We start from the raw sequence: 13,367 nt of genomic DNA on the forward strand, positions 1-13,367 counted from the left end.
TGCCGTGGCATCCACACTAGCACATGGGGGCTGTCAATGATAGTTGCACCCACACCATATTTTAAATGCTATAGCCCATCTGCAGAGCAACCTGCCCACTGGTTCTTCCATCAGGCAACCAGCCTGTTGGATGCTATTCAGTGATTTAGGTTTAGGGCTTTTTAAGGGTACTGCCCAACTGTACCTACCTCTCACCTGCTTTACTTAAATCTTTGTGAAAAAAACTGTACATAATTGGCTATGAGTAAGAAAATTGTAGTCTCGTATATACATCTTACTTATGATAATACTGTAAGAAATTTCAATATATAACTAAAGGTTTAGAGAGTCTTCTGGGCTCTAAAGGAATATGTTGAATTTCTAATAGGTTTTCTAAACTGAAATTTTATAATTAAAGTAATTATCTGATGTTGCTTTGTATTTCTAAATGAATGCATATTGTGACCTATATAGCATACGATAAAGACTGTAATTATGCAGAATATAGTAGGGGAAGCTATTGGAGTATCTCTAAACCACCTGTGTTATTTCTTTTTAAGAAGAATTTTGTTGGAAATAAAAATATATATTTTCTAGAATAGATACAATTAAGAAGGTTCTTAAACCACTTATAAATAGGTTATAAAATAGGTATAGGTCCACATCTCTTACCCTGTAATGGTCAAGGTTGTCTTCTGGAGTTGGGAGACCCATGTAACGTTCTGTGTACACTGAGTCTGTGAAAGAAAAAAAAGAAAAAAAGTTTAATTCATACAATAACAACTTTTCTTGCTTTTAATGGGCCACTTCAGTGTTTCCATATGTCTTCACTCATGTATAGGAATACAGAGTTACTCTCAGAAGTATCTCTATGTGGTTATGAAGAAGGAAAAGGGTGGCTAAAGCACCTTATGGGAGGTAATTTTTTACTTGGCTTGCTAATATAGCCAGAGATGCTAATTCCCAGATCCCTGCATACCTTTTCACACTCAGCCCTAACCCATTCTCACTTTTCCCTTATGATGGGGCAAAGGGAGATCAAACCAGGTTATCTAAAATCCAATCAATAATCCACCTGCAGAAAAGTCAAATGTGAAGTGCTAAGGGGAAGGGATCTTAACATTGTCATATGACCCTCTCAAAGAATTTTAGTTAGGAAGTCACTTAATGCCTCAATTGTGTTGAATTTTTGGTTATAATACAAGTATGTGCCCTGATTTATGATCATCTATTTCCTTTTGGAGACCCCTAACAATGTTCAATTACTAGTTGCTGATTTAAATCATATTTTATTTTGGGGGTCAGGCTGGGATTCACTATAATAAAAATAAATAATTCAGTTATCATTTATTTGCTGTATATCCCCATATTGGCTCAGCTACTTCATCATAATGCAAGTTTAACATTTGTTTTCTCTCATTTTGTGGTGAAGCCTCAATTTTTGTGGTATAACAGTTGAGCATTGTGAAACAGATTACATTAATATCTGTCTGCTGAAATGACATAAGCTCTTTTATCTATAAATATGGTTGAAAAACAGGTTGCATAATTGGTTTGGTTATTTTGGATAGTTAAACATATTTTGCCTGATTTAAAAAAATTAAATGATACATTATATATATTTGGCCTAAAATATCAGTAAAAAAAATTATTGAGGCCAAATTGCAATAAAACTTTAAAAATCTGACATAACTGCTTTGAAAACTGCCTCCTTAAGTGACCAGATTACAGTTAAAAAGTCTAAGAATTTTATCTTGCCATTGTGCAGTCTAGGTTAGTGGCTTGAATTTCACTATAATTTTACAAGTATTTCAAAACCGATTTCATTAATTTTAAAAATGGATATATTATCTAAATTCAACATTCTAACACTTTTTGAATGACTGGTTTTGTAGATTAGAAACTACACTAATGAGTGTTAGTTGCTCCATATGTATACTTTATGTCATTTCTATGAAAATCAAAATATTTTCCTCCAAAATTACTAACAGTGATATTTTATCATTTTGATTAACATGAATACTGACTATACATAATTTTATATATTTAAGGGACACTAATATAAAAATAGAATATTTTAAAAGACTTTAAAATATAAGAACTTCATAAAATGTTCATATCTTTTTTAACTTTAGCATTTAAATATTAATATCTTAGGTTGTACGTTAGATGGGGAAAAATGGCCTTTAAGGGTGAAACACATTTTCCCCTAGGTAGCTGCAGACTTTAATTCTGCTTGTCATAGAACACAACACTCCTTTCTTGTTTATGCTAACCAGATTTACATGTATAAGAAGATCTGAAATTTTGAAAATAACATTTAAAAAATATTATGCATAACTGCATAATGCAATTGTAAACTTTTAAAAAATATGCCTTGAAACACCATTTACGTTTTCCTTTTGTCCCATCTTTGAATAAAATTGTTTAAATTTACACGTATATAAGAACTCTAGACAATTCCTATGTATTAGGTTGGTCTATATACATTAAATGAAGTTTTCTTCTCATTTCATATTTTTAAACTTACAAAGATTTACTCCATTATTTTATTGACCACTAGAGGTCTCCAAAAACAAGCCATCCAACAGAACAATTAATATCAACCAGAAAAGTATTATGAAAACAAATTCATTGTGTGTAGATCAAATTATAACTATGCCCTCCAATTTTCTTAACAGAAAGATATAAATGTATTTTTACATTGGTTTATCTTGACTGGGAGAGACTTTAAGAGTTTTTTTCTCTGGGTACTACCATATTTCTGGATATAAAATATTTAATAAGCTATTCATCATCAGTCATTCTTTTCTTACACTAGACAGAAGACTTGATATGGGGTCAGAAGAGGTGCAGGAAAATCAATTACCTCCTTACCACTTCTGACTCCCCCCTCCTCCCTCATCTTCCATTGCTTACTCCCTCCCCTTTGAGAATTGTAGTCTTAGAGGTGTATGATGCCTTATAAAATAATAGTCTCTCAATGACAAAGAGCATATTCGAGAGTAGCTTTCACCTATTAAGAGTGAAAAAAAACAACAACCCTCCAATGGGTATTTCCACTGTTCCTCCTCTCCTCTTCCCATCCAAAGCCCTACTTGTAGTTGACATTTAATTGAAGGGAAAGAGATACATACTTCTCTCACTCTGCTAATATGTGAAACCCAAGAATCAAAGCAGAGTGAAGATAAGGAATGATTTATCTGTAGAAATGTAGCATGGGGCTGTTTTGAAATTTGGAAAACAGAATTTGTTGATAAAAAACCAAACGTGTAATAAAATATACCACCCAGCCTTGCACAATAGCAGAATAAATGAGATCATCTCATTATAGGTATCCAAAAAGAACCTCTAAGATGAATCAGCCTATTATTCGCTGTAAAAACACTGAAACTCAGAAAGGAATGGCTTTGTTACTGGCATTTTGAGGTCAACACTCCGTATCTCTTTGTACCTGGCAGCAATTACATACCATAGTACTCCCACCGGGATACAGGCGCCACGGCTATTCCACACTTGAACACGCCGCTTCCCGATCCCAGGACCATTGAGGTTACGTACCCTCCATATGACTAAGGAATGGAAACAGTTATTTTTATGGAGGTAAAAGAATAAGGACATATGGTAAGCGAGTCGCAGTTTCCACATTTCTCACATCTTTATATACTGTGCCTCTTTAGAGATAAAAAGCATGGTATAGGAGGCTTAAATTGGCCTTAATTGGACAGTATCTTTAAAGACTACACTTTCAGAGCCCTGATCCCTTTCTTGGTAGGTATACGGGGAAAACTACGGAAAATTTGCTGACCCTAGTGACTGGGTGGTACCAATTATAGAAGATTTAAAAACAATAACATGAAATCTTTACTGACTAATGCATAAGAAAAAGTCTCCCTCCTTCCTTCCCTTCCCTCTTCCCTCCCTCTTTCACTCCTTCCTTTTGCTCTTTCTACCTCGCCTCCCTCGCTCATCATAATAAACAAAGGTGTAAGCCTAACTCAGTGGAGATTCTGCAGGGTTACTGCCCAGAGACCTAAGACTTGATAGATGTGATTTTCACCTCCAAATACGTATATACAAAAGATAAATTAACCTGCTCTGAGTGATATTCACTAATGAATGCATACAGATTCATCAGTCAACTACTCACCCAGCCCCAAATTGCAATTCGTTTGTTGTCCACAAATCCCATTTTTGAAAATTGTCTAAAACACATGGAAAAAGTCCACAGATCAGTACTGCATTGTGTATAGAAAACTTAGATGAGGCACAAATGTGAAACCCTGCCATTTGTTCTCTGCTTCATTCTATTAGAGACTAAAAATTGCTGCCGGTAATCAAATAAACACCTGAGATAAATATCTATCATTTTAACCTAAGATCCAGATGAACATGGTTTACTTTTGTTGGAGTTCATAAAAATTGTGTGTGTGTGTGTGTGTGTGTGTGTGTGTATGATTCACAGAAAACAAATCCTGGCAGTTTTTTTCACAGCTTTATACAAAAATTTGCAGCCCAGATGCACTTTTCTTTACATAATTGAATTTAAATCTCTCCAGATGTTTTTCAGTTTGGGAGACTCTGCCCCTGCAATGGAGAAAGATAAGGGCATGAAAAACTTCTGAGTAGGGCTTAGAAATGTCTCTGGGCCCCCTACCTGAGAACTTAAACACCATTCTCTAAATAAATCCCTTTTTATGCTGGGTGTTGATTAGTTAGCTCAGCACCATGCACTCAACAGAAATAAATTTTTCCTTGATGGATTAAGAAGCCTTCTGTGCCACAAAACTGTGTTCAGAATTGGAATCCAGGTAAAGAAATAAGAAAAATGTTTTATGCACCTATTTCTTAATATTAGCCTGACATCAAAAGAAATTTTTTTTACTTAAAAATACCTGACAAATGGAACTCAAATTTTTAGCATTGTGGGTGGTTGCAGACCTTTGCATTAACCTATCTTGATTTTGACGGGCTTTGTGTTTTCATGTAATATGTCCTAGGTTGCCCTTAGTTAAGCAGTGCTAGAAAAAAATTAAAATAGTTTTCAACTCATCTTTTCCATGTTAACTTTGTAAAATTGAAGAAGGCAGACATACAGCAATGTGCAACAGATCATTCGTGTATAACTTGATCAAACTTTACAAAGTGAATGTATCCTTGAAATCATGGCCTGTGCATATTATCAGAAGCCTCTGAGGCATTTCCCTTTTTGCAAAGGGACAAAAGGAAATGTTTTTCTTTTATTGAATTCCATAAAAATTTTACTGAACTTTTGCCTTGTTTTTATCTTTACATAAATTGGATCTTGCAGGATGTACACTTTTGTGTCCAGCTTCTATCATTCAACAGTATATGCAATTCATCCATGTTGTTATGCTTAGCTCTTTTTAGTTGCTGCAATAGTGTGTTCCACTGTATAAACGCACTATTTCTCATTACTTATTTAACTGGGGTTGTATATAGTAGATCCTTAATTTTGTAATTTTAGGACTTTTGTTGGTCAGATTTGAGAGACCCTGGAAACTATGCCCTCTCTCAGAGAGGAGCAATCTAGATAGATACAAGTTTATTTTTAAAATACCAAAGCCTCACTCTTGAACAAATGTATCCCCTGTTTATTCTAAATCTCTATTTTTTAATTGTTAAGGAAAATAGCTAATCATTAACTTTAGTAAAAGAGAATTTCTTTCACTCAGGAATCCTTAATCAATTGTCATCTTCTCCTCTCTCCATCTATTTCATCATTCATGGATCCTTCTGCATTTCCTAGTCTATGATTTCATAACATTATTTTCAACCACCCTCCCTATTATGCTTCCCCAGACATCCATGCTGTTGGTTACAGAAACTCAAAGTTACGTTTCCCACATACCAGTTGAATGTAATTAAATATAAGAGTCAGAATGAGACTGGATTCAAATCCTGATTCACCTTGGCAAGCTACCTAACCTAATAGTCTCTATTTATTTAATTAAAATATGGGGTAAGAACACCCACCTCTCAGGGCTTCAGCAACAATGCGTGCAGGTAAAGCATTTCTCATGTAACATGCATCTTATGAGTAACCATCATTCATTGTTAACATCTCTTGAGCCAGATCATATCTAGTTATAGTCCCATAAGTGAAGAGCACAAGAATGAGATGTGGTTCATACTTAACAGAGCCCTTATACATAGTACCGATGATGGCTGTGCTCCACAATTTTCCCAAAATAGCAGAGTCACCCTCATCCAGACTGTAGGAGCTACTCCTAGGACTTCATAGTTGTCACTGCCCATGATGTAAATGTACACTGAAGTCCTCTCTTTATCCTCGACTGTGAAGGAATGGGCTTGGCTTGTTTAGTCAGATGTTTACTAGGGTACATTTATCCCTCAGTTTGTCCCCGAGTCTGATGAATTTTGATTTTCTGTTCTCAGAAAGTGGTAGGACATATGCCAACTCCCTTTCTAGAGTCTCATACAGAGAGGAATTTAGGAAATCCTTTTTTTTTTGAACTTCATATCAATCTATAATGTAATATATTGTTATCTAAACGTAACATCTTCACTAAAACCTACCGTAAGGATAAAAGATTACAAATTCATCCCAGAACACTTTAAATTATTTACACTTTACAGCTTTAAAATGTAAATTTTAAAGGGGAAAAAGAATCAGATGACCTTTGACTTCATCTCCTAGTCACTCACCTGGCTGCTTCAATTTGATCTTCAACTTCAAATGTTCCCAGTCTTCTGTTGATTGCATGCATGATCTTATCTCCTTGGTAACCACTTCCTCTGCCATCAAAGCTAGCTACTATAATGTTTTCTGTGCTTGCAAGGTAAGTGGCCCAGTTCAGTCTGAAGACAGTGTCTGCTTTTTGACTACACGGGCCTGCATACCTATGAAAAATACCAAATTGTTAGCTTTCATGGTTTTCCGGAATCAAATGAGGAATGCTTACATTTCTCTTCCCCGTGGACAAGAAGTATGCATCCTTCCCAATCATGAGCCTTAAACTGTGCCAGCCTATGGGGTGTCCAGAATGAGTCCTCTAAAACTTAGCAACACAACTACCACGGTTGTATATTTCCTTCAAAGATACTTGTCAGTTTTGTCTTTGAAGATAGTTATCAACCACAGACTCCATAGGCCAACATTTTAAAAGTATTAATGTAATCTTGGAAATCAAAGAAATAATTTCTCTAATAGTTAAGAAGGGGGAGTTGTGGTATAAAAAAAATGATGATGACAACAATAAATGCAGCTTTGGATATCTTTCCATCTCAGCTTACAAATACTCCTGGACTACAAGTTTATTTCCTTCTTTAAGGACTTTGACTTCTGCATCATATGCTTTGCATTTCCCATAGCACCCGGCACAGTCTTGCTCACAATGACTGTAAATCACTGTGGAATGGACTGCAGTATGAATGAATGCTAATATTTAAAACTTCAGAGGAAGAAACAGGTTGCATTGGAAAACGGGCATGTCGTTGGGCATTCTATATACTAACAAGTTTAACTCCCTTGTATCCGCAATCTTCACGGGCTACCATCTACCCTACACAGAGCTGTGTGCACAATCTCTGTAAAGCTCTGTAAAGCACTCTCATTTCTGCTTGTTAATCAAGAGGAGCTCCTTATAGCTCATTTCAATTCATTTAAATATGTCATCTTTGCACCATCTACACAACTCCTGGACATGGATACTCTCCAATAACTTATTCCCTCCCCAGCCCATCTCTCCACTCATCTGCTCACTGTCCCTGCACAGGATAGGACAAGTCCTGCTTACATGCCTTTGCTAATGTTTTCCTTCTACTTAGGGAGGACAGTCAAAAGAACTTTAGTTTTAAACAAAACACTATAACATTCTAACTTTAAACAGGAAAATGCATTCCTTGAGCAAGCAAATATTTTTTCACATGTGAAATGCCTTGCTCCTCTCAATTATATTAAATTTGGTAGATTAAGAGCTTGCCTTAATATTAGGTATATATCAGGTTCCCTAACTCCAAGATTAAAAAAGATTATTTTTTTAAATAGAAAAAAAAATAGACCTTAAGAGAGAGAAAAAGGAAAATAACTGAACAGAAATATGTATTAAATTTACCATTTTTAAAAAACTTTTCTAATGGAGATCAAATCATTACTTACTAGGAAGTCAAAGAAGATAAAAATATCACTCAAAAGGATGCTTTTTTAGGATTGGAGCCGAAGCCTAAAACAAATTAGTGTCACGAATGAATTGACTTCATTTGTTACAATTATTTTACTTGAAAATAAATCAGATAACACATCTGGAATTTTAAAATACCTATCTTTTCCTTTCTTTGTGCTTTTATGTGTGGTTTTCATGAAACTGTGAATATAGTGGATCAAAGCTGTGTCTGATACTAATATCTGTGTCCTCCCTTCCTCTCCCCACTTTTTTTTTCTTGCTGCTAACAACAGAGACATTATGTCCCTGACCTTCAATGTCTTTTCCGTATAATGGAACAACAGAACTTACTACATGGGTTTGTTGTGTGAATAAAATAAGGCAAATGATGCCAAGCACCTGGCATTCAGCAGGTCCCTGCATTAGTGTTGTTTCATTTTGTTTTTAATATAGGAAATGATGCAAGCCAGGACAGGAAGAGCCTGACATTATGGCATCATGGGTGACCCTACGGCAATTTTAGAAAAATTAAAGTAGGGTGTATTCCTAATGATTACAAAAAATACTTTACAAAGCTGTCATATTTGGAATTCATATGAGTTCACATTCACTATTCAAAGACTTGTGACTTCCTAACTTTCTCAAAGACTTGAAGTTTTTAATAATGAACACTCTCCTCTATCACTTCTCTTCACCAAAAAGGGGAATAGAAAATAGCCGGCAGTAATATTTCAGGAACTAAAGGAAGAGAAACATGAGGCAGCCAGTGGGAGCTGGGGTAAGGGAACTGTCAAGACTGTTAATGCCCATCTCTTGCTTGTTAAAATGTCCAGGAGATTAAGGATGAAAATGCAGACTTAAGAATTCCTTTGAAATTCCCTTGGAGTTCAGAGAAGCAAAACAAAAGAAAATCTATATGCCATTATGACAGAAAAGGAGCATCTCCCTTCTCTATTAAGAAGATGTGAGAAAACACAGGTTGGGTTTTGTGGCTGTACAGTTAAAGGAGGAAATAGTAAACAGTGATCCAGGAAGAGGGAAAGGATGCACTTGGCTCCATTTTTCAGTAAGCTGCACTGAGAAAAATATATATGACTCAATACTTCTAAATTGCTCCCTTCTTTTGAATACTTACACATCTAATAGTAGAGGATATTTCTTGGATTTATCAAAATGGGGAGGCAAGATCATCTGATACCAAAATTCTAAACAAACAGAAAGATTAATTAGTGAGGTAAGAAAAATTATTAGCACAAGATTTTGTTCCTCATCTCCAACAGTAGCAAGTCATTTCTAGAGTTTAACAATTTGTTAAATGAGAGTAGAAAAAGAAAATGAACTGCTTGGATTCAGCACATTTTTAAGATATAACAACATTTTCTTTCAGGTTAAAATACTAGTTAATGTTAAAACATAAAGTTGTTTCTAATGTATCTATTAAATACATTGGTGCCTAGTAACATAAAAGTGCATCTTAGAATTTCTAATGTTTTGTTTTTATGATTCTGTTCTTTGGCATCCGATCTACTTATCTAGTTTGTTTATGGCTTATGTTCTAAGTTTTCCTCCAAAATGTTTTCCTCTTCTTGAATTTCCTTGAAGCTGTTTAGGATTTTTAGTTGGCCCCAACTCTATTTTAGAATTCTGATTTAATAACATTTTTGTAATTCTTATTGCCATCCCAGACCGCAAAGCTGAGTTCCCATTTTCAGCTCTGTGTTTCACAGAATGAGATCGGGTTTATATGGAGCAAACTGTTGCGTACATTCTGTATGATCTCCCACGGGTCTGTCTCATTCTCTGTGCTTGATTTAACATCAGTTTAATAAAATTTGTCCCTAAATAATGAGTCAGTTTCCTTCGTTCCCAAATAGAAGATGAGTTATACTAATAGATCTATAAAAAAGTGTTTTTCCACATTTAAATAAAATTATTCCAGATTCAGTAGATTTAAACTGTAGGCAAAAAAATTCTTATCTCTAGAGCTATTTTTATCTAACATTTATTTTCCTTTTTGTTTATGTTTGTTACAATTATTTTACTTGAAAAGAAAAGAAAGATTTGGGAGTAAAATATATAGATAGATTTATCTTCAATTTATATTTTGCTGACTATTGTTATGCCTTCTGATTAAATGTGCTTGTAAGAGCAAAATTTAAGTCTCTATTATAATTTCAATAGAACACCAAACTATCAGTTGACCATGATATTTTTAATGAATATGCGAAACCCATCATTTGATCTCTGCTTTGTTTGAATTGGCATTAGTTGATGGGAAGGTGTTTTAGTCCCACTTTTTTGGAGATGTATAGTCTTTGGTTTGGGGGGTTCTTTCTATTCACAGAGTCCCACCTTCCCGGCTCCCTCCTCCCTGACCTACCTTTCATCCTTCCTTTCTGTACTTTGAATGGCTATAACCACCTCCCAATGGGATGTCCCCATCCCCACAGCTCCATCCTACATCCTGTCTCAAGTCACCCGTCTACTAATGTGGCTTCCGTGACCTTAAAACCTGCAGGGGCTCCCCAGTGTTCGTGACTGAAATAGAATGTCACATCTCAGTATTCAGTGCCTTCTGTACCAGGCTGTCAATGTTAGCTCTGGAAAACTCTAAGCTCTTGCCCCTCACATGTGGCTCGAGGGTAAGCAGCAGTAGCATCACCTAGAAGCTTATTACAGATCCAGAATCCTGGACCTTCCTTGACCTGCTGGGTCAGAATGTGCATGTTAATAAGGTCCCAGGAGACTCACATGCACATTCAGTTTGAGTAGCACTGCTCTAAACTGTTCTTCATGAGGATGCTGTACTTTCCTGTGCTTTTCCTGATATTTAAAATTAGATGTGTTGAATCTTTTCTATTATCCTAAATTTTTTTAAAAGCCTAAAATGAATCAATTCTAATATAACAGATTCCTCCCTCCCCTATAAGCTGTTAGCCCTTAGTGGAAAAAATAAAGAAAAACAAACAATAAATAACAAGATTTTCTACTCAAAGAAACCCATTGTTCTTACTGGTCTCTGAATATAATCCATGATTACACAACCAAGCCGGGACCACACTATGGGAGGTCAGCAGGGTTTGGAAAAATTCGAAATTTCTCTTCTGAGACTGAAGTTTCAATATTTTATAGCCAACACGAATTGTTTTATACAACTGTCTCAGATATCCTTGATCTCTTTGAGTTAAAGGTGAAATACGCTAGGATGTCATTAAGTTAAACACACAATTAATATTAGTAGAATAATAGAGTCACTAATGGGATAAAAGTGAACTAACGATAGAGCATGTTCTCCAAATCCCTTCCCTTTTGACAGAATAAGTTTTATGTAGAATGGTATTGTATTTTAAGACAAAAGGATGTAAAATTAGTATTTCTTGTGACAAAACATTTCATGGAGAAATAACCTTCTAAATTAGATTTATATATAATGTGAAATACATATTTTCAGATCGAATTACTATAGTTAGAGGGCATTGGTGTTTCCATGAAAAGTACTATTCCAAAGGAATTTAACTTACTTGTTTCATTCAAAATAATGAAGTCCAGTTTTTTGGAGGGCATCTGGACATTCTGCAGCATTTTATCCAAAGCTGAATTGTCTTCCAGGACTCTCGGCCCTAAAGAAATACAGGAGAGAGCAGTCATTCATTACAATGTGAAAAATGTGGATTATGTAGTGCAATAATGAGCAAACATGAAATTCACTGATCGGACTACACATATTTCAGGTTATAAGGCTTGTGTTCAACTCATTGTCAAGACACAAAGCCAAAGAAAATCACACAATGCTAAGTACATGTTAGACTTATGCAACACACTTTCTTAAAAACAAATGAAGAATAAAATATGAGGAAATACCTTTATCATTCACGCTGCTGTGTAGAGTATAGAGGGGCAGACCAGGACCTGTTAACACAATCGGGGAAAAATGTTTTGGATGAATACTTTTTTAGAAAAGATAGTATACATGACTTTTCAAAAATACCATTTGTTACCATTTAACTTTGATAGAACATATAAATATTATAATTCATAAGAAGTTTAATACATGTTAGTTGTTTCTCCTCCCCCTCTCTTTAAAATAGTTGCAATTTCAGTGTAAGAAGTATTACTGGAAAGGCACAGGGCTCAGTAGAATGAAGTAGGAAATGAATCTGTGCCCTGCTGGGCACCTTGGGCACATTATCATCTCTGAACTTAATATACTCATCTGCAAAGTAAAATGTGAGCTGACATCCTTCCCCGCCCTAAATCCGTGATCCCACAGGGTTTTTCAGGCTCTGCCCTGGTGGGCTGCAGAGCCCTGTAGCCAGCCTCCCTAGGGAGGGACGGATTTCCCCCCGCTGCCCCCACTCCCATGGAGTCCCAGAGCCAGGCGGCACATCTGCACAGTGCCTGACTTGGATAAGCGATTCCTTTCTGGCATGCAAAAGTGTTTTTCTCACAAGCCCATATCGTCACTGTTTATCCCAACTGTGGTAGTTGCAGAGTGGAAGGTAATGTATAGAAAAGCTATTTTGTGAGCTCTTTAATTTTATGCGTTTGGATGATAATATTAATTTTTATATTGGATTAGAAACAGTGAAGGCACTTTCCATACCTGGGGATGAATCCTGGCTCACTAGCTCTGTGACTTAGGACAACAGAGCTGTGCTTTGATTTCCTCACATAGAAAATGAGGATAATAATATCTACTTGATAGAGATTTCTTAAAGATTAAACAAGATCATGAATATAAAGCTTTTAGCACAGTGCTTAGAATAAAGCGCATGCCCAAGAAATAATTGCTAAAAAAAAAACCAGTCATAGTAAAGAACCATAAAGAAAAGCGTAATAATAAAATATACTAGTGAGGGAAGACTCAGGTAAGTGGTTTGAAAACATTTATTTATTTTTGTGCTATGGACAGTTCTTTTCAGAATATCCAGATCCTTTCTCCCATTTTGAGAAGTAACCTGGCACACTGTTTAAAAGGGATGGCTCGGGAGGCAGAGGCCTGTTTTGAATCCTGTTGTGCCTGTAACTCGCTGTGTGACCACCTGCATAAGTCACTTGGCCACTCCTTGCCCGGGTTTCTTCATTTGTAATTAATAATAGCAACAGCAACAGAAGATGGAGCAGTGAGCATGTTGGGTGACACGCACCAGCCACATACATTTTCTCATTGAAAGGGACGAGTGCATAAAATAATCATTTAAAACCCCACAATATGTACGTATATAACGCTGAAGTGCTTCT

General features: G+C 35.7%; 1 protein-coding gene across 2 annotated transcripts in view; it reads right to left on the minus strand.

Moving 5' to 3' along the window:
* Positions 1-13,367, minus strand: part of DPP4 (dipeptidyl peptidase 4) — an 82,844-nt gene that overhangs the window by 12,853 nt on the left and 56,624 nt on the right. For both annotated transcript variants that reach the window (XM_054478194.2, XM_054478195.2), the window contains exons 17-23: positions 11,988-12,035; positions 11,648-11,746; positions 9,262-9,331; positions 6,670-6,864; positions 4,130-4,184; positions 3,452-3,551; positions 652-716 (exon numbers count right to left, since the gene is read on the minus strand). In XM_054478194.2, the coding sequence (XP_054334169.1) occupies positions 652-716; positions 3,452-3,551; positions 4,130-4,184; positions 6,670-6,864; positions 9,262-9,331; positions 11,648-11,746; positions 11,988-12,035 (632 nt within the window). The remainder of the gene's footprint in view (positions 1-651; positions 717-3,451; positions 3,552-4,129; positions 4,185-6,669; positions 6,865-9,261; positions 9,332-11,647; positions 11,747-11,987; positions 12,036-13,367) is intronic.

Source organism: Pongo pygmaeus, chromosome 11 (assembly GCF_028885625.2).
Source record: "Pongo pygmaeus isolate AG05252 chromosome 11, NHGRI_mPonPyg2-v2.0_pri, whole genome shotgun sequence".
Classification (NCBI taxonomy): Eukaryota; Metazoa; Chordata; class Mammalia; order Primates; family Hominidae; genus Pongo; species Pongo pygmaeus.